Source organism: Pseudophryne corroboree, chromosome 8 (genome assembly GCF_028390025.1).
Source record: "Pseudophryne corroboree isolate aPseCor3 chromosome 8, aPseCor3.hap2, whole genome shotgun sequence".
NCBI classification, from domain to species: Eukaryota; Metazoa; Chordata; class Amphibia; order Anura; family Myobatrachidae; genus Pseudophryne; species Pseudophryne corroboree.
This window is the reverse complement of record NC_086451.1, coordinates 383,813,832-383,841,461: the sequence shown is the minus strand read 5'-3', so window position 1 is coordinate 383,841,461 and position 27,630 is coordinate 383,813,832. Positions and strand designations below refer to the sequence as shown.

The window sequence follows — 27,630 nt, the reverse complement described above, 5'->3', positions numbered from 1 at the left end:
ACGCGCCATAACTTCTGGCGGGAAAGGGTATACCGCCAATAATTTTCTATCGGGGGAAACCCACGCATCATCACACACTTCATTTAATTTATCTGATTCAGGAAAAACCACATGTAGTTTTTTCACACTCCACATAATACCCTTTTTTGTGGTACTTGTAGTATCAGAAATATGTAACATCTCCTTCATTGCCCTTAACAAGTAACGTGTGGCCCTAAAGGAAAATACGTTTGTTTCTTCACCGTCGACACTGGAGTCAGTGTCCGTGTCTGTGTCGACCGACTGAGGTAAAAGGACGTTTTAACGCCCCTGACGGTGTTTTAGACGCCTGGACAGGTACTAATTGGTTTGCCGGCCGTCTCATGTCGTCAACCGACCTTGCAGCGTGTTGACATTATCACGTAATTCCTTAAATAAGCCATCCATTCCGGTGTCGACTCCCTAGAGAGTGACATCACCATTACCGGCAATTGCTCCGCCTCCTCACCAACATCGTCCTCATACATGTCGACACACAAGTACCGACACACAGCACACACACAGGGAATGCTCTGATAGAGGACAGGACCCCACTAGCCCTTTGGGGAGACAGAGGGAGAGTTTGCCAGCACACACCAAAAACGCTATATTATACAGGGACAACCTTTATATAAGTGTTTTTCCCTTATAGCATTTTAATATATATACATATCGCCAAATAAGTGCCCCCCCCTCTCTGTTTTAACCCTGTTTCTGTAGTGCAGTGCAGGGGAGAGCCTGGGAGCCTTCCCACCAGCATTTCTGTGAGGGAAAATGGCGCTGTGTGCTGAGGAGAATAGGCCCCGCCCCCTTTTCGGCGGGCTTCTTCTCCCGTTTTTCTGAGACCTGGCAGGGGTTAAATACATCCATATAGCCTCCAGGGGCTATATGTGATGTATTTTTAGCCAGAATAAGGTATTATACATTGCTGCCCAGGGCGCCCCCAGCAACGCCCTGCACCCTCCGTGACCGTTGGTGTGAAGTGTGTGACAACAATGGCGCACAGCTGCAGTGCTGTGCGCTACCTTCATGAAGACTGAAAAGCCTTCTGCCGCCGGTTTCTGGACCTTCAATCTTCAGCATCTGCAAGGGGGGTCGGCGGCGCGGCTCCGGGACGAACCCCAGGGTGAGACCTGTGTTCCGACTCCCTCTGGAGCTAATGGTGTCCAGTAGCCTAAGAAGCCAATCCATCCTGCACGCAGGTGAGTTGAACTTCTCTCCCCTAAGTCCCTCGATGCAGTGAGCCTGTTGCCAGCAGGACTCACTGAAAATAAGAAACCTAAAAACTTTTTCTAAGCAGCTCCTTAAGAGAGCCACCTAGATTGCACCCTGCTCGGACGGGCACAAAAACCTAACTGAGGCTTGGAGGAGGGTCATAGGGGGAGGAGCCAGTACACACCACCTGATCCTAAAGCTTTAGTTTTGTGCCCTGTCTCCTGCGGAGCCGCTAATCCCCATGGTCCTGACGGAGTCCCCAGCATCCACTTAGGACGTCAGAGAAAATCCTATTTTCTCTTAAGTCCTAGAGGATACTAGGGCTCCATTTAGTAACATGGGGATATACCAAAGCTCCCAAACCGGGTGGGAGAGTGCAGAGGTTCCTGCAGAACTGATTGACCAAACTGAAGGTCCTCAGAGGCCAAAGTATCGAACTTGTAGAACTTAGCAAACGTGTTCAAACCTGACTAAGTAGCTGCTCAGCAGAGCTGTAAAGCCGACACACCCTGGCAGCCGCCCAGGAAGAACCCACCGACCCAGTAGAGTGGGCCTGTACAGATCTTGGAACTCCACGGCAAACCTGCCGTGGAGTAAGCATGCTGGATAGTGAACCTGATCCAGCGTGCAATTGTCTGCTTTGAAGCAGGACACCCAATATTATGGGGATCACATAGAACGAACGGATTTCCTGTGACGAGCTGTCCTCTTTACGCATACCTTCAAAGCCCTCACATGATTAAAAAGACTTTGAAGTAGCGGAAGGGTCGGTGACAACCGGAACCACAATAGGTTGGTTGATGTGAAATGCAGGCAACACTTTCGGAAGAAATTGCTCACGAGTTCTGAGTTCAGCTCTGTCCTCATAGAAAATTAAATAGGGGCTCTTGTGAGACAAAGACCCCAACTCCGACACACGTCTTGCTGAAGCCAAGGCCAACAGTGTGACGGTCTTCCACGTAAGATATTTTACGTCCACCTCCTGTAATGGTTCAAACCAGTCCGATTGGAGGAACTGCATCACCAAATTGAGATCCCAAGGTGCTATGGGAGGCACAAAGGGAGGTTGCATGCACAGAACACCTTTCAAAAACGTCTGGACCTCAGGGAGAGAAGCCAATTGTTTTTGAAAGAAAATGGACAAGGCCGAAACCTGGACTTTTATGGAGCCCAGACGTAAGCCCTCATCCACACCTGCCTGCAGGAAACGTCCCAGGTGAAATTCCATCGCAGAAGTTCTGCTCTCACACCAAGAGACATATTTCTTCCAAATACAGTGGTAATGTTTAGACGTTACCCCCTTCATGGCTTGGATCATAGTCAGGATAACTTTATTAGGGATCCCTCCTCTTCTGGCTAGAATCAGCCGTTCAACTTCCATGCCGTCAAACGTAGCTGCAGTAAGTCCCGATACACGAATGGGCCCTGTTGCAGAAGTTCCTCGCGAAGAGGTAGAGGCCACGGATCGTTGAGGGGCATCTCCGGAAGGTCCGCGTACCAGGCCCTTCTTGGCCAATCCGGAGCAATGACTATTGCTTGAACCTTTTCCCTTTTTATTCTTTTGAGAATTCCTGTGATCAGAGAAAGTGGAGGAAACACGTACACCATCTGATAGACCCATGGAGTCGTCAGAGCGTCTACCGCCACTGCCTGTGGGTCTCTCAAACTGGAACAATACCACTTGAGCTTCTTGTTGAGACGAGAGGCCATCATGTCAATCTGTGGATATCCCAACCGACGTGTCAAGCACCTGAACACTTCAGGGTGCAGGCCCCACTGCCCCGGGTGCAGGTCCTGTCTGCTGAGGAAGTCTGCTTCCCAGTTGTCTACTACTGGAATGAAGACCGCTGACAACGCCACAGCGTTTTTTTTCGTCCCAGAGGAGAATTCTTGACACCTCTGACATTGCTACTCTGCTTTTCGTTCCGCCCTGTTGGTTTATGTACGTCACATTGTCCGACTGGACTTGAATGGCCCGATCCTGAAGAAGATAAGAGGCCTGCAGAAGGGTGTTGTATATTGCCCTGAGTTCAGGAATGTTGATTGGAAAGATGACTTCCTGACTTGACCATCTTCCTTGAAACTGCACCCCCTGGGTGACTGCTCCCCAACCTCGGAGGCTTGCGTCCGTGGTTAGCAGGATCCAGTCCTGAATTCCGAACCTCCCACCCTCAACGAGGTTAGAGGTCTGTAGCCACCACATAATCGAGATCCTGGTTCTTGGCGACAGATGAATCCTCTAGTACATGTGAAGATGCGATCCGGACCATTTGTCCAACAGATCGAGCTGGAGGGGTCTTGCGTGAAACCTTCCATATTGAAGCGCCTCGTAAGAGGCCACCATTTTCCCCAGAAGGCGAATGCATAGATGCACCAATATCCAGGTTAGCTTCAGGACATCCCGAACCATCGACTTGATTACCAATTCCTTTTCCAACGGAAGGAACACTTTCTGCGACTCCATGTCCAGTATCATTCCCAGGTATGGGAGCCTCCCAGTTGGCTCTAGGCGAGATTTCGGAAGGTTCAGAATCCACCCATGATTTTGGAGAAGTTTGGTTGAGAGGCCAATGCTGTCCAGCAACCTCACCCTGGACGGCGCCTTTATCAGAAGATCGTTCAGGTACAGAATTATGTTCACTCCCTGCTAGCGGAGTATAAACATCATCTCTGCCATCACTTTGGTGAACACCCTCGGTCATTCCGAAGTGACAGTCCTGTAGTGCAAACCGTAGATAAGCCCGATGAGGCGGGCAGATCGGAATGTGAAGGTACGCATCCTTGATATCCAGAGACACTAGGAATTCCCCTTCCTCCAGACCTGAGATCACCGCTCTCAGAGACTCCATCTTGCACTTCAACACTCTTAAGAATGGGTTCAAGGACTTGAGGGTCGTACCAAACTGTCCGGTTTCGGTACTACAAACAAGTTGGAATAGTACCCCTTGTTGTGTAGATGAGGTGGAACTGGAACAATGACTTGAGTCTGTCCCAGTTGTTGGATGGCCTGCTGTAAAGTTATACTTGCCTCTTGTTAAGTTGGTAAGCCTGATTTGAAGAATCTGTGAGGTGGGAGCTCTTGGAACTCCAGTCTGTAGCCCTGGGAAAATAGGATTTTGGTACTTACCAGGTAAATCCTTTTCTTTGAATCCATAGGGGGCACTGGAGTACTCTTGGAATATGGACGGGGCGTAGCCGGAAATGGCACATTTAAATATTTAAATTAGTAACTGGTCACCCCCCTCCATACTCCCATAAACCCTTCAGTATTTTTACTGAGCCGAACAGGAGTGATAGAGAGGATGAACCATAGAGAATTACAGATAATATAACGGTCAACAGAAAAGTTGACACCTTAACCTAAATTAGAACGGTCAACACTAAAGTTGACACATAACGTAACTGACAACTAAACAGTTGACACCATAATAGATATCACCGTAACAACGTATCCATTGGTGATAATGTGTTCCCATAAGATCCACTGAGCTTACCACATGACAGGTAAAACTGCTCTGGGTGGGCGTCCAGTGCGCCCCCTATGGATTCAAAGAAAAGGATTTACCTGGTAAGTACCAAAACCCTATTTTCTTTTTCATCCACTAGGGGTCACTGGAGTACTCTTGGGACGTACCAAAGTTCCCCCTTGGGCGGGAGAGCTGTGTGGCACCTGTAACAGTAGACGGCCAAAGCAAGATGCTGATGCCGTAAACCTATTAACATGTAACAGCGCACAAACGTGTGCACTGATGACCATGCACTCATGACCTTGTAGCAGCGCGTGTAAGTTGTTTCGTAGAAACTTCTCAACCTGCTGCCCATGACGTTCCCAAAGAACGTGTGGAATGGTCTGACACTGATGTAGGCGGTTGTAGCCTGCCTATGACATTCCGAAGAACGTGTGGAATGGCCTGACACTGATGTAGGCGGTTGTCGTCTATTATGAAGCTAAGACTGACGTATAGTATAAGGTCTGCTTGGAAGCTGGCTAAGCTATCTTAACTACCTTATAGAGAACAAACAATGTAATTGTTTAACGTACAATTGATGTTTGGCTACATAAACGCGTAGTGCGCGTACCATATCTAAAGTAGCTGAAGTTCCTGAACCTACTGATAACCCAGGAACTACGATTGAGTAAGTGATGTGTAACATCTTCGGCAGGAAAACGGAATTCGTGCGAAGTTCCACACTATGATTATAAAACACCAGATACGGTGGCTTGCATGACAATGCACCCAATGTATAACACGCCTTGCTGAGGCCAAGGCTAAGAGAAACGGTTTTCCAAGTGAGAAACGTAACCTCCACTTGATATAAGGGTTCAAAATATGAAGACTGTAAAAACAACAAAAAATTCAACCAGATTCAAGGCCCATGGCTCTGTAGGTGGTATAAATGGAGGTTGTACTCTGAGGACACCTAACTGGAAAGTAAGTAAAGTCGGCAAAAGAGCAAAACGCCTTTGCAGGTAAATTGAAAATGCCAAGACCTGCACCTTGAGTGTAGAAACGTAGTCCTCCACCTAATCCAGTCTGTAAAAATATGAAAAGACGGGATAATGATAAAGATAATGTCGGAACTTCCGAGCTTCCCACCAACCTATATAGGCACGCCAAATTCTGTGATAATGAGCTGGCGTAACTGGCTTCCTAGCACTTAACATGGTTGGTAGAACAGATTGTGGCATGCCCTCCCTTCTTAAGAGGGCGGTGTCAACAGCCACCCCGTGAAGCGCCACCTCGCGAAATCGGGATAAAGGCACGGAACCTGTCGTAACAGGTGTGGACGTGGCAGGAGCGGTTAATAATCGTCTGCGAATAGGTCGCAGGGATCCGAGAACCATGCCCTCAGAGGACAAAGAGGCGCCAGTAGTACGACCGTCGTGGACTCTCGTTTGGTTTGTTTTAGCAAGCGAGAAAGCAGCGTAAACGGTGGAAACAGCTGCACCAAGCTGTACGGCCACGCGATCATGAGAGCATCCACTGCCCCTGCCTTTGGAGCTCTAGTTTTGGACACAGTCTGAGATGGTTGATGATTTTTGGCAAGATGCCATTAGATCCCCCTGTGGGTAACTGCACCGCTTGCCAACATCAGGGACGCTTCCGAATTGAATGCCCAGTTTCCTGGATAGAAATCCTGACTGCTGGGATAATCTGCCTCCCAGTTGTCCACTCCCAGAATGAACCTTGCCGACAATATCACTTGGTGATGCTCGGCCCAATTGAGGATTTGAGCACTTGTCACATTGCCATGCAACTTCGCGTTGTCTGACTGCACGTGGACAGGCTGAGGCCGGAGCATGTGCACCGCTTGCTGCAGCGCATTGTAAATTGCCCGAGTTCCAGGAAATTTTATTGACAGCAATCTTCTGTGAAGTTGATAATTTGGGACCATAGCTTCCCTACCTCTGAGACTCGCGTCCGTCTGAGAATTAGCCAATTCCAGACGCCGAACATTTTCCCTGCGGTGATTGTGTATTTGGAGCCACTAGAGTAGTGATACTCCGGCCCTTGAAGACAACCGCACTATCTGATGAATCTGTAGATGCGTGCAATAACATCCAGGTGACAATGACATGAGCGAACTCTTGCGAACTGGAGTCCGTCGAAAGACGCCACCCTCCTTCCTAACAGTCGAATGCCCAAATGGATGGAGACTGGTCGTGGAATGTGTACTAACTGTACGCAAAGACAAACCCTTTGTGTGTTATGTTCAAACAGGTAAATCCGTTGATCCATGGACTCATTCCTATGCATGAATCCTTTGTTACGGAATGAAGCTTGATTACTTTAGGTTGACAATCCAACCGTGCTGAACGACGCCATTGTACGTTAGTAAGACACGTTGCAGGAATAAGCGTTGAGACGGAGCTTTGTTGAGCAGATTTGCAAAGCACGGAACTGTTATCAGTCAAAGGAATCTGAGATGAGCTATCATGACAGCCAGTACTTGTGACCACCCGAGGCGCCAATACGAAGCCAAACGGTAGCGCCTGAAAGTGAAAATGGTGTCTACTGCAAAACACAAGTAGGCTTGATGCGTCTAAGTACTGTTGTTTGTGGAAAGCCAGAACTACCAACTGCAGGTAGTTCTTTTGAATATGTAGTAAACTACGTACTGATAGACCTCTCTTAGGGTCAGTATCAAACTGAAGAACATCCTGCGTTTGTATCGCTGTCTGCAGATCCGCCGTCTTGTCTTCTGACCCAGGCAGACCTGAATTGCAAATTGCAATGGTAGAAGACAATCGACCTGTATTATGAAAGCTGAGAACCCAAAATTGCAGATTCACCCAACTGTGGACGCCCACAACTGACGATCGGTGATGGTCTGGAAACACAGTATGGCACTTGCCTGTCAGTGGGCTTAGCGTTCTGTAAAAGCCACTGAAAACCTGGTTAACGATGCCTTGAAGTAAGCGGCAGTACCCTAACCGTATACGTGTTGATGACAATTAGTGGTTTGTTGAAACCACGTCTTCTACCACATATCCTGTATGTGGCTGTTTTTGTAGCACGGCCTGAAAAGGATTGAGGTGTAAAGACTATGTCCTGAGTATTCTAATCAGGAATTTGTGCAGACAATGGCAGGAAATTAGATTTTTGCCTTTCATACGAAATGCGTTTGTCCAAGACAGGACGAAACCTGTAGCCAGTGTAAGGTAATGCTTCAGACTTCGTTCTGTTAAGAACATAGCGAAAGTGCAAGTCGTGCCGCAACTAGTGAAGCTGAAAGGAAACTAAACTGGCCGACGTCCACAGAAGCTGTACCTAAATATTGAGCAGATTCACAAGTGTGATCAGCGAGAAGTATAAGGTGTTCTACTTGGAGGGCAAACGTGAACTGAATTGCCATGCCAATTCTGTCTTGTTAACCCAAAACCTGCACCAAAGCAGGGCTAAGCAACACCCCTACTGTGTCTGAGTTGCTTAGTAAGATATGCTGAATATGGAAAACACACCAGAGTTCCCTGTTTAGCCACCATACCGCATTATCGGGAAAAACGGTCTCCAGTTTTCGTTGAGAACCGGACGTACTGCCTGTTAATTATTAATAAAGTCTCCCTAGGCAGTATACGCGTGGTATGTGCAGTCGTATTTGTTCGACATACTGTCTGACAGACATTGCAGCGAAGCTGCTTGTTTAACTTTACATTAGACGCACTCATTATGTACACTGACCAGTAAGCCCAGAAGGACAGACCAGTACCGTGCTTTACAGTGCACGTGTTTAACCTACCATAGTGAAACTAGGTGTACAAAACCAATAAAATAAAAATTCCTAACAACACCCCGGCTCCTCCAGAGTCCGAGTGTTGTAGTGCAGCCACTTCCTGGGAAGAAGCAGGAAGTAATGTTAAAATGGTGTCCGCCATGTGCTTGCCATTGCAAGATAAGTGTATTGATACATACTCATGATGTAGCCATATACAAAGATCCATATATACACATATACAAATATACTTTTGGAAATATATATCCATAAATATACACACATATCCATATAGATATACATATATACCCCCATATATACATCTTTACAGGTAACATAGCCATACAGTGCCCAGCAGTCCTGAAAATCACTGACCCCCTCACAGGCTTAATAGCCTGAGCTGTCTTCTGCCTTAAACGCAGCTTAGTTATGGTGCCTCCCTGCGGGCATTACTCACCCCCCCCCCCCTCTCCCCGCGATCTCCCTTCTCAGAGACGGACCGCGGCAGCAGTGAGAGCTGTCCGCGGTCAGCCTTTCACCTCTCCCCCCTCTGCATACACAGCCGCTGGAGCCGCCGTTCGCGGCTCCGGAGCTCTGGCGGGTGGCGGGTAGCGGCTAGCAGAAGCTAACCGCGGGAGGGAGGGAAGCGGCGTCCAGGGACTGGGGAGAGCGGGTATGGGAGCGGACGGCCGGGAAGCGGCAGCGGCTTGGCGCCCAGTGGCGGCTGCTGTGCAGTCCGCGGCTGGGCAGTGGAATACAGCCAGTGAATGTTGTCTTGGCGCCCAGCGGCGGCTGCTATGCAGTCCACGGCTGGGCAGGCAGGAGGTGTTGTTGTGAACTTTGTCCACTTGCTTGGCGCCCAGTGGCGGCTGCTGTGTAGGAGGGTGCACGGTATATAGTGTGTATAAAAAAAAATAAGATTTTACTTACCGATAAATCTATTTCTCGTAGTCCGTAGTGGATGCTGGGACTCCGTCAGGACCATGGGGATTAGCGGCTCCGCAGGAGACAGGGCACAAAAATAAAGCTTTAGGATCAGGTGGTGTGCACTGGCTCCTCCCCCTATGACCCTCCTCCAAGCCTCAGTTAGGATACTGTGCCCGGACGAGCGTACACAATAAGGAAGGATTTTGAATCCCGGGTAAGACTCATACCAGCCACACCAATCACACCGTACAACTTGTGATCTGAACCCAGTTAACAGTATGACAAACGTAGGAGCCTCTGAACAGACGGCTCACAACAATAACAACCCGATTTTTTTGTAACAATAACTATGTACAAGTATTGCAGACAATCCGCACTTGGGATGGGCGCCCAGCATCCACTACGGACTACGAGAAATAGATTTATCGGTAAGTAAAATCTTATTTTCTCTGACGTCCTAGTGGATGCTGGGACTCAGTCAGGACCATGGGGATTATACCAAAGCTCCCAAACGGGCGGGAGAGTGCGGATGACTCTGCAGCACCGAATGAGAGAACTCCAGGTCCTCTTTAGCCAGGGTATCAAATTTGTAGAATTTTACAAACGTGTTCTCCCCCGACCACGTAGCTGCTCGGCAGAGTTGTAATGCCGAGACCCCTCGGGCAGCCGCCCAGGATGAGCCCACCTTCCTTGTGGAATGGGCCTTGACAGATTTAGGCTGTGGCAGGCCTGCCACAGAATGTGCAAGTTGAATTGTGCTACAAATCCAACGAGCAATCGTCTGCTTAGAAGCAGGAGCACCCAGCTTGTTGGGTGCATACAGTATAAACAGCGAGTCAGATTTTCTGACTCCAGCCGTCCTTGAAATATATATTTTCAATGCCCGGACAACGTCCAGCAACTTGGAATCCTCCAAATCGCTAGTAGCCGCAGGCACCACAATAGGCTGGTTCAGGTGAAACGCTGACACCACCTTAGGCAGAAACTGAGGACGCGTCCGCAGTTCTGCCCTGTCCGAATGGAAAATCAGATATGGGCTTTGATACTCTCCTGGCTGAAGCCAGGGCCAGTAGCATGGTTACTTTCCACGTAAGATATTTCAAATCCACCGATTTGAGTGGCTCAAACCAATGGGATTTGAGAAAATCCAAAACTACATTAAGGTCCCACGGAGCCACTGGGGGCACAACCGGGGGCTGTATATGTAGTACTCCTTTTACAAAAGTCTGGACTTCAGGAACTGAAGCCAATTCTTTCTGGAAGAAAATCGACAGGGCCGAAATTTGAACCTTAATGGACCCCAATTTGAGGCCCATAGACAATCCTGTTTGCAGGAAATGTAGGAATCGACCCAGTTGAAATTCCTCCGTGGGGGCCTTCCTGGCCTCACACCACGCAACATATTTTCTCCAAATGCGGTGATAATGTTGTGCAGTCACCTCCTTCCTGGCTTTTACCAGTGTAGGAATGACCTCTTCCGGAATGCCTTTTTCCCTTAGAATTCGGCGTTCAACCGCCATGCCGTCAAACGCAGCCGCGGTAAGTCTTGGAATAGACACGGTCCCTGCTGAAGCAGGTCCCGTCTTAGAGGAAGAGGCCACGGATCTTCCGTGAGCATCTCCTGAAGTTCCGGGTACCAAGTTCTTCTTGGCCAATCCGGAGCCACGAGTATCGTTCTTACTCCCCTTTGCCGTATAATTCTCAGTACTTTTGGTATGAGAGGCAGAGGAGGAAACACATACACTGACTGGAACACCCACGGTGTTACCAGAGCGTCCACAGCTATTGCCTGAGGGTCTCTTGACCTGGCGCAATACCTGTCCAGTTTTTTGTTGAGGCGAGACGCCATCATATCCACCTTTGGTTTTTCCCAACGGTTCACAATCATGTGGAAGACTTCTCGATGAAGTCCCCACTCTCCCGGGTGTAGATCGTGTCTGCTGAGGAAGTCTGCTTCCCAGTTGTCCACTCCCGGAATGAACACTGCTGACAGTGCTATCACATGATCTTCCGCCCAGCGAAGAATCCTTGCAGCTTCTGCCATTGCTCTCCTGCTTCTTGTGCCGCCCTGTCTGTTTACGTGGGCGACTGCCGTGATGTTGTCCGACTGGATCAACACCGGCTGACCCTGAAGCAGGGGTTTTGCCAGGCTTAGAGCATTGTAAATCGCTCTTAGCTCCAGTATATTTATGTGAAGAGACATCTCCAGGCTTGACCATACTCCCTGGAAGTTTCTTCCCTGTGTGACCGCTCCCCAGCCTCTCAGACTGGCATCCGTGGTCACCAGGACCCAGTCCTGTATGCCGAATCTGCGGCCCTCTAACAGATGAGCACTCTGCAACCACCACAGAAGAGACACCCTTGTCCGTGGCGATAAGGTTATCCGCTGATGCATCTGCAGATGCGATCCGGACCATTTGTCCAGCAGATCCCACTGAAAAGTTCGTGCGTGGAATCTGCCGAATGGAATCGCTTCGTAAGAAGCCACCATCTTTCCCAGGACTCTTGTGCATTGATGCACAGACACTTTTCCTGGTTTTAGGAGGTTCCTGACAAGTTCGGATAACTCCCTGGCTTTCTCCTCCGGAAGAAACACCTTTTTCTGAACCGTGTCCAGAATCATTCCCAGGAACAGCAGACGTGTCGTCGGGTTCAATTGAGATTTTGGAAAACTCAGAATCCACCCGTGCTGTTGCAGCACTACTTGGGTTAGTGCTACTACGTCTTCCAGCTGTTCTCTGGACCTTGCCCTTATCAGGAGATCGTCCAAGTAAGGGATAATTAATACGCCTTTTCTTCGCAGAAGAAACATCATCTCGGCCATTACCTTGGTAAAGACCCGAGGTGCCGTGGACAATCCAAACGGCAGCGTCTGAAACTGATAATGACAGTTTTGCACCACGAACCTGAGGTACCCTTGGTGTGAAGGGCAAATTGGGACATGCAGGTAAGCATCCTTGATGTCCAGGGACACCATAAAGTCCCCTTCTTCCAGATTCGCTATCACTGCTCTGAGTGACTCCATCTTGAACTTGAATTTTTGTATGTACAGGTTCAAAGATTTCAGATTTAGAATAGGTCTTACCGAGCCGTCCGGCTTCGGTACCACAAATAGCGTGGAGTAATACCCCTTTCCCTGTTGTAGGAGGGGTACCTTGACTATCACCTGCTGAGAAAACAGCTTGTGAATGGCTTCCAATACCGTCGCCCTGTCTGAGGGAGACGTTGGCAAAGCAGACTTTAGGAACCTGCGAGGGGGAGACTTCTCGAATTCCAACCTGTAACCCTGAGATACTACCTGCAGGATCCAGGGGTCCACCTGTGAGCAAGCCCACTGCGCGCTGAAATTCTTGAGTCGACCCCCCACCGCTCCTGAGTCCGCTTGTAAAGCCCCAGCGTCATGCTGAGGGCTTTGCAGAACCCGGGGAGGGCTTCTGTTCCTGGGAAGGAGCTGCTTGCTGCCCTCTCTTACCCTTTCCTCTGCCTCGGGGCAGATATGACTGTCCTTTTGCCCGCTTGTTCTTATAGGACCGAAAGGACTGCGGCTGAAAAGACGTTGTCTTTTTCTGTTGGGAGGGGGTCTGAGGTAAAAAGGTGGATTTCCCGGCAGTTGCCGTGGCCACCAGATCCGATAGACCCACGCCAAATAATTCCTCCCCTTTATACGGCAATACTTCCATATGCCGTTTGGAATCCGCATCACCTGACCACTGTCGCGTCCATAAACTTCTTCTGGCAGATATGGACATCGCACTTACTCTCGATGCCAGAGTGCAAATATCCCTCTGAGCATCTCGCATATAAAGAAAAGCATCCTTTAATTGCTCTAAAGTCAATAAAATACTGTCCCTATCCAGGGTATCAATATTTTCAGTCAGGGAATCCGACCAGACCACCCCAGCACTGCACATCCAGGCTGAGGCGATGGCTGGTCGCAGTATAACACCAGTATGTGTGTATATACTTTTTAGGGTAGTTTCCAGCCTCCTATCAGCTGGATCCTTGAGGGCGGCCGTATCAGGAGACGGTAACGCCACTTGTTTTGATAAGCGTGTGAGCGCCTTATCCACCCTAGGGGGTGTTTCCCAGCGCGCCCTAACCTCTGGCGGGAAAGGGTATAATGCCAATAACTTTTTTGAAATTAGCACTTTTCTATCTGGGTTAACCCACGCTTCATCTCATTCAATTCCTCTGATTCAGGAAAAACTACAGGTAGTTTTTTCACACCCCACATAATACCCCATTTTGTGGTACTTGCAGTATCAGAGATATGTAAAGCCTCCTTCATTGCCGTGATCATATAACGTGTGGCCCTACTGGAAAATACGTTTGTTTCTTCACCGTCGACACTAGATTCAGTGTCCGTGTCTGTGTCGACCGACTGAGGTAAAGGGCGTTTTACAGCCCCTGACGGTGTCTGAGACGCCTGGGCAGGTACTAACTGGTTTGCCGGCCGTCTCATGTCGTCAACTGATTTTTGTAATGTGCTGACATTATCACGTAATTCCATAAACAAAGCCATCCATTCCGGTGTCGACTCCCTGGGGGGTGACATCACCATTACCGGCAATTGCTCTGCCTCCACACCAACATCGTCCTCATACATGTCGACACACACGTACCGACACACAGCAGACACACAGGGAATGCTCTATTGAAGACAGGACCCCACTAGCCCTTTGGGGAGACAGAGGGAGAGTTTGCCAGCACACACCCAAGCGCTATAATATATATGGGAACAACCCTATATAAGTGTTGTATCCTTATAGCAGCTTAAATATAGTAATATCGCCAAAAAAAGTGCCCCCCCTCTCTGTTTTACCCTGTTTCTGTAGTGCAGTGCAGGGGAGAGTCCTGGGAGCCTTCCTCACAGCGGAGCTGAGCAGGAAAATGGCGCTGTGTGCTGAGGAGAATAAGCCCCGCCCCCTATTTCGGCGGGCTCTTCTCCCGGAGTTTGTGAGATCTGGCAGGGGTTAAATACATCCATATAGCCTCAAGGACTATATGTGATGTATTTTTAGCCATAAGAAAGGTATTATACATTGCTGCCCAGGGCGCCCCCCCCAGCGCCCTGCACCCTCAGTGACCGCTGTGTGAAGTGTGCTGACAACAATGGCGCACAGCTGCAGTGCTGTGCGCTACCTCATGAAGACTGAAAAGTCTTCTGCCGCCTGTTTCTGGACCTCTTCAATCTTCGGCATCTGCAAGGGGGGTCGGCGGCGCGGCTCCGGGACCGGACTCCATGGCTGGGCCTGTGTTCGATCCCTCTGGAGCTAATGGTGTCCAGTAGCCTAAGAAGCCAATCCATCCTGCACGCAGGTGAGTTCACTTCGCTCCCCTAAGTCCCTCGATGCAGTGAGCCTGTTGCCAGCAGGACTCACTGAAAATAAAAAAACCTAAAAACTTTTTCTAAGCAGCTCTTTAGGAGAGCCACCTAGATTGCACCCTGCTCGGACGGGCACAAAAACCTAACTGAGGCTTGGAGGAGGGTCATAGGGGGAGGAGCCAGTGCACATCACCTGATCCTAAAGCTTTATTTTTGTGCCCTGTCTCCTGCGGAGCCGCTAATCCCCATGGTCCTGACGGAGTCCCAGCATCCACTAGGACGTCAGAGAAATAAGACAAATGTCCCTTTCACATAGCGCCCCTCACCCCCTGCATCTAACACAAGTGAGCGGCGGCAGTGTGAGCTGCCTAACCGCTCGTTACCTGTACCAGGGGAGGCTATCACGGGCTTCTGAACTAAGCACGGTCCAGCTTCTTTGTGCAGCCTGAGGCTGCAATCAGCTCTGCTGATTGTGGTCAAAGGCGGGGCCCTTTTCATGGGCACCGGCAGACCATCTGCTGCTGTTCTGCAGCACCCACCATCCCGGACCCCACTTCTCCGATAAGTTGGGAAGGGAGTGGGTAGAAAAAAATAAGACTTTACTTACCGATAATTCTATTTCTCGTAGTCCGTAGTGGATGCTGGGGACTCCGTCAGGACCATGGGGAATAGCGGCTCCGCAGGAGACAGGGCACAAAAATAAAGCTTTAGGATTAGGTGGTGTGTACTGGCTCCTCCCCCTATGACCCTCCTCCAAGCCTCAGTTAGGATACTGTGCCCGGACGAGCGTACACAATAAGGAAGGATATTGAATCCCGGGTAAGACTCATACCAGCCACACCAATCACACCGTATAACTTGTGATCTGAACCCAGTCAACAGTATGACAAACGTAGGAGCCTCTGAACAGACGGCTCACAACAATAACAACCCGAATTTGTTTGTAACAATAACTATGTACAAGTATTGCAGACAATCCGCACTTGGGATGGGCGCCCAGCATCCACTACGGACTACGAGAAATAGAATTATCGGTAAGTAAATTCTTATTTTCTCTAACGTCCTAAGTGGATGCTGGGGACTCCGTCAGGACCATGGGGATTATACCAAAGCTCCCAAACGGGCGGGAGAGTGCGGATGACTCTGCAGCACCGAATGAGAGAACTCAAGGTCCTCCTCAGCCAGGGTATCAAATTTGTAGAATTTTGCAAACGTGATTGCCCCTGACCAAGTAGCAGCTCGGCAGAGTTGTAATGCCGAGACCCCCCGGGCAGCCGCCCAGGATGAGCCCACTTTCCTTGTGGAATGGGCCTTGACAGATTTAGGTTGTGGCAAGCCTGCCACAGAATGTGCAAGCTGAATTGTGCTACAAATCCAACGAGCAATCGTCTGCTTAGAAGCAGGAGCACCCATCTTGTTGGGTGCATACAATATAAACAGTGAGTCAGACTTTCTGACTCCCGCCGTTCTTGAAATATATATTTTCAATGCCCGGACCACGTCCAACAACTTGGAATCCTCCAAATCGTTAGTAGCCGCAGGCACCACAATAGGCTGGTTCAGGTGAAACGCTGACACCACCTTAGGCAGAAAATGAGGACGCGTCCGCAGTTCTGCCCTGTCCGTATGGAAAATCAGATATGGGCTCTTATATGATAAAGCCGCCAATTCTGATACTCTCCTGGCTGAAGCCAGGGCCAGTAGCATGGTTACTTTCCATGTAAGATACTTCAACTCCACCGATTTGAGCGGCTCAAACCAATGGGATTTGAGAAAATCCAAGACTACATTAAGATCCCACGGTGCCACTGGGGGCACAACCGGGGGCTGTATATGTAGTACTCCTTTTACAAAAGTCTGGACTTCAGGAACTGAAGCCAATTCTTTCTGGAAGAAAATCGACAGGGCCGAAATTTGAACCTTAATGGACCCCAATTTGAGGCCCATAGACAATCCTGTTTGCAGGAAATGTAGGAATCGACCCAGTTGAAATTCCTCCGTGGGGGCCTTCCTGGCCTCACACCACGCAACATATTTTCTCCAAATGCGGTGATAATGTTGTGCAGTCACCTCCTTCCTGGCTTTTACCAGTGTAGGAATGACCTCTTCCGGAATGCCTTTTTCCCTTAGAATTCGGCGTTCAACCGCCATGCCGTCAAACGCAGCCGCGGTAAGTCTTGGAATAGACACGGTCCCTGCTGAAGCAGGTCCCGTCTTAGAGGTAGAGGCCACGGATCCTCCGTGAGCATCTCTTGAAGTTCCGGGTACCAAGTTCTTCTTGGCCAATCCGGAGCCACTAGTATCGTTCTTACTCCCTTTTGCCGTATAATTCTCAGTACTTTTGGTATGAGAGGCAGAGGAGGGAACACATACACTGACTGGAACACCCACGGTGTTACCAGAGCGTCCACAGCTATTGCCTGAGGGTCTCTTGACCTGGCGCAATACCTGTCCAGTTTTTTGTTGAGGCGGGACGCCATCATATCCACCATTGGTTTTTCCCAACGGTTCACAATCATGTGGAAGACTTCTGGATGAAGTCCCCACTCTCCCGGGTGTAGATCGTGTCTGCTGAGGAAGTCTGCTTCCCAGTTGTCCACTCCCGGAATGAATACTGCTGACAGTGCTATCACATGATCTTCCGCCCAGCGAAGAATCCTTGCAGCTTCTGCCATTGCTGTCCTGCTTCTTGTGCCGCCCTGTCTGTTTACGTGGGCGACTGCCGTGATGTTGTCCGACTGGATCAACACCGGCTGACCCTGAAGCAGGGGTTTTGCCAGACTTAGAGCATTGTAAATCGCTCTTAGCTCCAGTATATTTATGTGAAGAGACATCTCCAGGCTTGACCATACTCCCTGGAAGTTTCTTCCCTGTGTGACCGCTCCCCAGCCTCTCAGACTGGCATCCGTGGTCACCAGGACCCAGTCCTGTATGCCGAATCTGCGGCCCTCTAACAGATGAGCACTCTGCAACCACCACAGAAGAGACACCCTTGTCCGTGGCGATAAGGTTATCCGCTGATGCATCTGCAGATGTGATCCGGACCATTTGTCCAGCAGATCCCACTGAAAAGTTCGTGCGTGGAATCTGCCGAATGGAATCGCTTCGTAAGAAGCCACCATCTTTCCCAGGACTCTTGTGCATTGATGCACAGACACTTTCCCTGGTTTTAGGAGGTTCCTGACAAGTTCGGATAACTCCCTGGCTTTCTCCTCCGGAAGAAACACCTTTTTCTGAACCGTGTCCAGAATCATTCCCAGGAACAGCAGACGTGTCGTCGGGGTCAACTGAGATTTTGGAAAATTCAGAATCCACCCGTGTTGTTGCAGCACTAGTCGGGTTAGTGCTACTCCGTCCTCCAGCTGTTCTCTGGACCTTGCCCTTATCAGGAGATCGTCCAAGTAAGGGATAATTAATACGCCTCTTCTTCGCAGAAGAATCATCATTTCGGACATTACCTTGGTAAAGACCCGAGGTGCCGTGGACAATCCAAACGGCAGCGTCTGAAACTGATAATGACAGTTTTGCACCACGAACCTGAGGTACCCTTGATGTGAAGGGCAAATTGGGACATGCAGGTAAGCATCCTTTATGTCCAGGGACACCATAAAGTCCCCTTCTTCCAGATTCGCTATCACTGCTCTGAGTGACTCCATCTTGAACTTGAATTTTTGTATGTACAGGTTCAAAGATTTCAGATTTAGAATAGGTCTTACCGAGCCGTCCGGCTTCGGTACCACAAATAGCGTGGAGTAATACCCCTTTCCCTGTTGTAGGAGGGGTACCTTGACTATCACCTGCTGAGAAAACAGCTTGTGAATGGCTTCCAATACCGTCGCCCTGTCTGAGGGAGACGTTGGCAAAGCAGACTTTAGGAACCTGCGAGGGGGAGACTTCTCGAATTCCAACCTGTAACCCTGAGATACTACCTGCAGGATCCAGGGGTCCACTTGTGAGCAAGCCCACTGTGCGCTGAAATTCTTGAGTCGACCCCCCACCGCTCCTGAGTCCGCTTGTAAGGCCCCAGCGTCATGCTGAGGGCTTTGCAGAACCCTGAGAGGGCTTCTGTTCCTGGGCAGGGGCTGCTTGCTGCCTTCTCTTACCCCTTCCTCTGCCCCGAGGCAGATATGACTGTCCTTTTGTCCGCTTGTTCTTATAGGACCGAAAGGACTGCGGCTGAAAAGACGGTGTCTTTTTCTGTTGGGAGGGGGTCTGAGGTAAAAAGGTGGATTTTCCGGCAGTTGCCGTGGCCACCAGATCCGATAGACCGACGCCAAATAATTCCTCCCCTTTATACGGCAATACTTCCATATGTCGTTTGGAATCCGCATCACCTGACCACTGTCGCGTCCATAAACTCCTTCTGGCAGATATGGACATCGCATTTACTCTCGATGCCAGAGTGCAAATATCTCTCTGAGCATCTCGCATATAAAGGAAAGCATCCTTTAATTGCTCTATAGTCAATAAAATACTGTCCCTATCCAGGGTATCAATATTTTCAGTCAGGGAATCCAACCAGACGACCCCAGCACTGCACATCCAGGCTGAGGCGATGGCTGGTCGCAGTATAACACCAGTATGTGTGTATATACTTTTTAGGGTAGTTTCCAGTCTCCTATCAGCTGGATCCCTGAGGGCGGCCGTATCAGGAGACGGTAACGCCACTTGTTTTGATAAGCGTGTGAGCGCCTTATCCACCCTAGGGGGTGTTTCCCAGCGCGCCCTAACCTCTGGCGGGAAAGGGTATAATGCTAATAACTTTTTTGAAATTAGCACTTTTCTATCTGGGTTAACCCACGCTTCATCACATACATCATTTAATTCCTCTGATTCAGGAAAAACTACAGGTAGTTTTTTCACCCCCCACATAATACCCCTTTTTGTGGTACTTGCAGTATCAGAGATATGCAAAGCCTCCTTCATTGCCGTGATCATATAACGTGTGGCCCTACTTGAAAATACGTTTGTTTCATCACCGTCGACACTAGATTCAGTGTCTGTGTCTGGGTCTGTGTCGACCGACTGAGGTAAAGGGCGCTTTACAGCCCCTGACGGTGTCTGAGACGCCTGGGCAGGTACTAACTGGTTTGCCGGCCGTCTCATGTCGTCAACTGATTTTGTAATGTGCTGACATTATCACGTAATTCCATAAACAAAGCCATCCATTCCGGTGTCGACTCCCTGGGGGGTGACATCACCATTATCGGCAATTGCTCTGCCTCCACACCAACATCGTCCTCATACATGTCGACACACACGTACCGACACACAGCAGACACACAGGGAATGCTCTTATCGAAGACAGGACCCCACTAGCCCTTTGGGGAGACAGAGGGAGAGTTTGCCAGCACACACCCAAGCGCTACAATATATATGGGAACAACCTTATATAAGTGTTGTTCCTTATAGCAGCTTAAATATATCAAAATATCGCCAAAAAATGCCCCCCCCCCCCCCCCCTCTGTTTTACCGTTTCTGTAGTGCAGTGCAGGGGAGAGTCCTGGGAGCCTTCCTCACAGCGGAGCTGAGCAGGAGAATGGCGCTGTGTGCTGAGGAGAATAAGCCCCGCCCCCTATTTCGGCGGGCTTTTCTCCCGGAGTTTTAGATATCTGGCATGGGTTAAATACATACATATAGCCTCAATGGCTATATGTGATGTATTCTTTTGCCATAAAGGTATTAAATATTGCTGCCCAGGGCGCCCCCAGCAGCGCCCTGCACCCTCCGTGACCGCTTGGTGTGAAGTGTGTGACAACAATGGCGCACAGCTGCAGTGCTGTGCGCTACCTTCATGAAGACTGAAGAGCCTTCTGCCGCCTGTTTCCGGACCTTCAATCTTCAGCATCTGTAAGGGGGGTCGGCGGCGCGGCTCCGGGACGAACCCCAGGGTGAGACCTGTGTTCCGACTCCCTCTGGAGCTAATGGTGTCCAGTAGCCTAAGAATCCAATCCATCCTGCACGCAAGTGAGTTGAAATTCTCTCCCCTAAGTCCCTCGATGCAGTGAGCCTGTTGCCAGCAGGACTCACTGAAAATAAAAAACCTAAAAACTTTTTCTAAGCAGCTCTTTAGGAGAGCCACCTAGATTGCACCCTGCTCGGACGGGAACAAAAACCTAACTGAGGCTTGGAGGAGGGTCATAGGGGGAGGAGCCAGTACACACCACCTAATCCTAAAGCTTTATTTTTGTGCCCTGTCTCCTGCGGAGCCGCTATTCCCCATGGTCCTGACGGAGTCCCCAGCATCCACTTAGGACGTTAGAGAAACTAAAAATAAACTTGCTTGAAGAATCGAAGGACAATCCTGTCCAATGTACCTTCCGACTAGAGGCACAGAAAAAAACTGAAGGGTTTATGGGAGTATGGAGGGGGTGACCAGTTACTAATTTAAATATTTAAATGTGCCATTTCCGGCTACGCCCCGTCCATATTCCAAGAGTACTCCAGTGACCCCTAGTGGATGAAAAAGAAATAAGATCTATTACCCAGGGATCCCAGCACGAACTTGACCAGATGTGACTAAAGAATTTTAGTCGGGATCCCACCTGACAGTCCTCCAGGCCTCGCGGTCCACCGTCATGCTGAAGGCTTTGAGGAAGCACATTATGCAAATGTACTCTAGGTACCAAAGACAGCGCTTAGTGGTATACAAGATAGAATTGAATATTAACAGTAAACCAATGTATGCAGACAGGTGTAAAAGATCAATCAATATTTATTTAGTTTCTATTTGGTCAGTTAAAATACGTGATTGCACATAAGAGCATTTGTGTATACAAGTTAAAACATGACTGACTTGAATCGAGCTGAATGGTCGTGTGCACGGCACTAACTAGATAGCCAGTGGTTGGTGGACCTATGATTCCTGGGTAAGAGTGGTAAGTCTCTCTGTTTATAGTTACCGATCCTGGTAGAACCAAATGTCACATTCCCTGGTGATATCTCAGCCTGAGGAGATTTCGACACACCGGTTGTGGGAAATAGGTCCTCCGTTTAATAGTGGAAAGGTTATCCGAGAAAATCCCAGTCTTGTTCTGAAGAAGGTCCACCGTCCAAATGTCCTGGATGGTAGTGCCACACGGTCCACTAATCTGGTCCTAAGGACCAGATTAGTGGACCGTGTGGCACTACCATCCAGGACATTTGGACGGTGGACCTTCTTCAGAACAAGACTGGGATTTTCTCGGATAACCTTTCCACTATTAAACGGAGGACCTATTTCCCACAACCGGTGTGTCGAAATCTCCTCAGGCTGAGATATCACCAGGGAATGTGACATTTGGTTCTACCAGGATCGGTAACTATAAACAGAGAGACTTACCACTCTTACCCAGGAATCATAGGTCCACCAACCACTGGCTATCTAGTTAGTGCCGTGCACACGACCATTCAGCTCGATTCAAGTCAGTCATGTTTTAACTTGTATACACAAATGCTCTTATGTGCAATCACGTATTTTAACTGACCAAATAGAAACTAAATAAATATTGATTGATCTTTTACACCTGTCTGCATACATTGGTTTACTGTTAATATTCAATTCTATCTTGTATACCACTAAGCGCTGTCTTTGGTACCTAGAGTACATTTGCATATGGTGTTCAGTTTGGAGTGACGTTCCAATTTTCTTTTCAGCTGCTAGAGGAGAATCATCTCTGTCAAGCGCGTGGCCCACCCACTCTAGCGAGTGAGGTGAAGTTTTTATTTTTTGAGGAAGCACAGCCTGAGCTCTGTTCCCGAGCACCTGCAGTTGCTGGTTTGCGTGGTTTACCTCTTGCGCCGCTGGAGGCCATAGAAGCACCTCTGGATTTGCCCTTAAACTTGCCTGTCCGAGAGGACTCTAAATTTGAAGCGGAATAAGCTATCCTGGCTGGGGGAGCTGCGGAAGGAAGATACGCAGACTTACCCGCAGTAGCTTTGGAGATCCATTTGTCTAGTTGGTCTCCGAACAACGCCTCTCCTGTGAATGGTAGGCCTTCCACGCCTTTCCTGGAGTCCGCATCAGCAGTCCACTGGCGTAGCCACAAGCCCCTGCATGCTGACACAGCCATAGCGGTGGTGCGTGCATTAAGCAAACCAATCTCTTTTATGGCTTCCACCATAAAGTTTGCAGAGTCCTGTTTATGCTGCAGGAGTAAAACAACATCCCCCCTAGACAAGGAATCTAACCCCTCAATTAGGTTAGCTGACCATTTAGCAATGGCTTTTGTGATCCACGCACACGCAATACTGTGTCTCTGGGCCACCCCAGCAGCTGTGTACAATGACTTGAGTGTAGTCTCAATTTTACGATCAGCCGTATCTCTTAGGGAGGCTGCAACAGGGACAGGCAATACAATTTTTCTTGACAGCCTAGATTTGATGCGTCCACTAGCGGTGGATTTTCCCATTTTTTCCTATCCTCCAGAGGAAAAAGGAAAAGATAAGATAACCTTTTAGGGATTCAAAATTTCTTATCAGGATTAACCCACGGTTCTTCAAACAGGGAATTCAATTCCTTTGACGCAGGAAAAGTGACCGAGGACTTATTTTTTACATTAGAATAAGATTACTCACACTCCTCTGACACCTTATCAGAAATTTGCAGAACATCTCTGATAGCCTCTATTGCCTGTGACAGAGTAGCACCCCCCCCCTCCCCCTCCAAATCCACCTCACCCTCCTCCATGTCTGACCAGTCAGAGTAGGACTGCAGAATATGGGCCAGAGTTAGTTTTTGCGGACAAATGGGAGGGGATTGAGACGCTGGTTTGGGGACTGAGTCTCTGTTCATAAACTCATCCACAGTCTGTCTTAAGAATTGCGTCTCTTTCTCACTGCAGGATAGTTTTGTAGAAATATTTGAGATCATTCCCTTAATGGAATTAACCCACTCCGGTTCAGCCCCGCTATTCTGGGAAGGTGCACTGCCCTGAGTACCCAGTAGTGAGCCCCCTGATGAAGAGGAACACTCCGCTGTACAAGAAACACACTCTTTGCATGACATAATGTAAATGTGACAGCATACACACACAGGAAAAGGTTAAGCACAATTAACCCACAAAGAGACCTTCAGAGAGACACAGAGTTATTTGGAGCCAGCCCCCACAGTGCCCTTATCGCTAATGCCAAGCTTAGCCGGGTCGCAGACTAAGTGCCCTGATAGGGGACTTAGTGCACTAGTAATCGCTCCCCCATTGCTATGATCCCCTGGTACCACTGAGGTAATCTGGAGTCACTCTGGAGGAGCTGCGCGTCCGTCAGTCAGCGTCTGTGTCCACTGCAGAGGTGCTGCTGGATCCGCTCATAGTGAAGCCCCGCCCCTTCAATTGCGCACGGTCTTCCCGCTTTTTTCATACTGGCTGAGGTAATCTGGTGCTTAAAATGGAGAGAAAACAGTTTTAAGGCTGTTTTTGCCAGTGTGGGTACTGTGTACAGTGTACTGAGCCGCAGCTGTGTACTGTGTTAGGAGAAGCATTCCGCCCCGGTTGGAAGCCGTGTATCTCTGTACCCTCATGCCGCCATAATGTCCGGCGACATGCTAGCCGGGACGCTGGCTTAGTACTCACCACTCTTTATTCTTCTGGCTCTGTTAGGGGTGGCAGCGTGCTGCGGGAATGTATGCTCGCCGTGGTAGGGTTTGCGAATAGTTCCCTCAGGAGCTCAGTGTCCTGTCACCAGGGAACGGGACCATTAACCCTTCAAGAGGTTGGGACATTCCTCCTCCTCCCTCCCTCCCACTCCCCCCCCCCCCCCGCCACTAAGTCCCACGAAGCAGGCAGGCTGGTGCCATCCAGTCCTGCCTGAAAATAACAAACAGAGAAAATAAATGCAGAAGACTCTCCAGGAGCTACCTTCAGCATGACCGGCTCCTCAAGGCACATTTTCTAAACTGAGTCTGGTGGGAGGGGCATAGAGGGAGGAGCCAGCCCACACTATCAAATTCCATGGCTCCTAGTAGACACGTCTATACCCCATGGTACTAAATGGAACCGCAGTATCCTCTAGGACGTAAGAGAAATAATTGTTAGACAGAAAGGTTCCAGTGTTTGAAGCTCTGCACAAATTCAAAAATATTTCCGCTTAGAACATAACTTATTTTACCTTTAAAAGTGACTTGTTTAAATTAGTGAGTAGTATAATGTTGTATTCAAATGTGCATGTACTGAGTGAAGGAGATCATTGCTCCATAGATCATAAATAGTCTGTCCCGAACTTGGATAGTGAAGGTCTTAGACAAATGAATGTCCCCAATATTGGAGAATGGGTTCCAACGTTAGTCCCTAAACAAGAATGATTACTGCCTGCAAAGATGGTGTCAGCACCTACTTGGGTAGCCATTATGACAAGGGAGTGTGGTAATCAAACATCCAATGCAGGTATATGGTGTACACTCAGCATGAATACTCACCTCTCGCACGATGGTTGCCTTCTTTGGCTTTTCGGTACAAGCTCAATTCCTTGGCAAATTCATAGTCTTCTTTATTCATCTCATCCCCTTCATCACCTTCATACTCCCCATACTGGTCATTCTCATAATCATCGTACATGCCATAGTTTTTGCTATCCATTTTGGGATAGCCTTTCTTTGGAGGTGGGACATTGTGTGGCGGTGGAGGTGGGTACGGCTGATGCGGCTAAACAACAACAACAAAAAAAGCATGTTGTCTGAAATGATGCAATGTATGAAAACCCGAGTGCCAGTGATACTGCCTTTCTAGCACCACAAATGTACATTTTCTGCAAAACAACTGGTGATAGATAGTTAGGTGGGTTTTGACAGGCAGCCACAGACGTTTTACTGATAAAAAAGAGTTTGGATCAGTTGTAACACTTACTGGTGGGTATGATGGGCTGTACTCGCGGTACTTCCGGTGACTCTTCTCACTAGGGCTGAAGTCTGACTCATCACTATAATCTGAATAGTCATCACTGGAAGACGCATGACGCTGAAATGCACAATAAAGGATGTGTCGTACATTAATCACACTCCTGGTTTTAGGCATGGTTATGAATTTCTGCTCAAAGTATGACTGAGAATTACTGAAGAGCTGCTACAGCAGATAGCTTGTTAAGCTATCACTATAGAATCACCCTACATCCTTACATACCTTGTGCTTAGACTTCCTTTTCTTCTTTGCTCTTCTCTTCTCTTTCTCCTTTCGGCGTTTCCTTTTCATTCTGCGGTGAGATTTTTCATCATCTGACTCACTGTGATGTTTCTCCCCCTTCTCCCGTGGAGCCTGTGGAGCCTGTGGCTCGGCTTCAGTGCGGGCCCCTTCCTCACCTCCATCATCTTCCAGCTCGCCCTCTTCCAGTTCACCGTCTTCCCTATAGTGGTGTAAGACATGAGAGTTCAGAAAATATTCAGGCATGGAGAAGGATGTAATACCCAATTGTCACCTCATGTGTCCCAGCGAATCACAATACTGCAACGCATATCCTAAGCATCCTACACCACTTCAGTATTTACTTCTTTAAAAGAAGTGCAGAGTACAATGGAAAATTGCTTTGAAAGATTACTTTAATAATTAGCATTATTAATCTACTCTTCCTATACACAGATCCTATTGCTTATGCCAAACCTTGTTTATGTCACAAATGTATATCTATTCAAAGAAAAGATCAAAGCTGAGCCAACACACAGCAACCAAGACTTAAAGTAGCACCTGTACATGAAGACTACGTGAACAGAGACAGCCAATACTATTCATTATATTTCACACTGAACCATACAATGCTACCTGGAGAAACAGGACTGGTACCACAACAAGGGTTAATCATCAGGAATATCCTACCTTTCCTGGAGACAAAATATTTTTGTTACGGGCGCTTTAATAGCTAAATTCATTCAGAGACCATAGCTTAAAATAAATAGTGTGCATTCTAGCACCCTGCACCTTTCAAAACCAATGCAGTTCCTCTTTCCTACTTGGGGTGTCACTCCCTGCTTTGATGAGACCAGACAGTGCTAGAAGCACCACAGCAGAGAGCGACATTACAGGCAGGAAAGAGGTACTGCATGTGTTTTGAAAGGTGCAAGGTGGTAGAATGAGCACTAATAAAGACATAGCTTTCAAACAACAAAAAAGGATAATTCGATTTAAAATATAGATGGTAAAATCTTTGCCTTCCTAAAATAGTAAAGTGCAAACGTTTGACTCATTCAGCTCTGCCAAGACAATTCTGAAGATGAGAAGACCTTGCACTTGGCCCACAAGACAATGTTAGAGAGCAGCAGAGAACGGAGATTATCAAACGTGAATGTCAGGGGTACGGTATTAAGTTTTAGACATGTCATAAAAATGTCAATGAAGAAAGGGGGAGACCTTAGAGGGAGCGGGTGCCCTATTATCTCCCAGAAACTAATACTAGAGTATGTATGGGATTTCATCATCTTCCTCGTAGAGTAAAATGGAATTGAATTGGCTTAAATATACTGTTGCTCACCCCCATGGACCTCAAAATGTTGGATCTCTATAAAGTAGCCTCCTATATGTTATCCCCTTTAGAATATAAGTTCTCACAAGCAAGGCCCTCTCCCCTCATGTGCTTTTCCCTCTCTTCTACTCAGTACTCCCTACAATTGCACCTAACCCTCGGTTTCTGCCGCCTTGATGCTTATTTCAGTGTCAGGTCCCCTGATGCAGAAATGTTTATATACCATGTACTTGTCCTACATTGTCCTGTACTGTAAGTCACAGTTTTCTTGTTTTGCCCATTTGTTTATGTACTTTCTTAGGCGCTGCAGAACCCTTGTGGTGCCAATAAATAATGATGATGATAATAATGTTGGGGTTTCCCTCCATTACTTGGATTGGACTTACTTATCTACAAACTCACATCTTCATCAAACTCTAGCATGCATCATTTAATACTGGTTGTAAGAGCACTGGAGATACTCATTGGCAATGTCGTCGCTATTGCTGCCTATGCTCTTAATGACGTTG

General features: G+C 48.4%; 1 protein-coding gene across 1 annotated transcript in view; it reads right to left on the bottom strand.

Annotated features, from left to right (window-relative positions):
- Positions 1-27,630, bottom strand: part of ZC3H4 (zinc finger CCCH-type containing 4) — a 196,456-nt gene that overhangs the window by 164,191 nt on the left and 4,635 nt on the right. The window contains exons 2-4 of the mRNA XM_063937644.1: positions 25,792-26,011; positions 25,519-25,629; positions 25,092-25,317 (exon numbers count right to left, since the gene is read on the bottom strand). Of these exons, the coding sequence (XP_063793714.1) occupies positions 25,092-25,317; positions 25,519-25,629; positions 25,792-26,011 (557 nt within the window). The remainder of the gene's footprint in view (positions 1-25,091; positions 25,318-25,518; positions 25,630-25,791; positions 26,012-27,630) is intronic.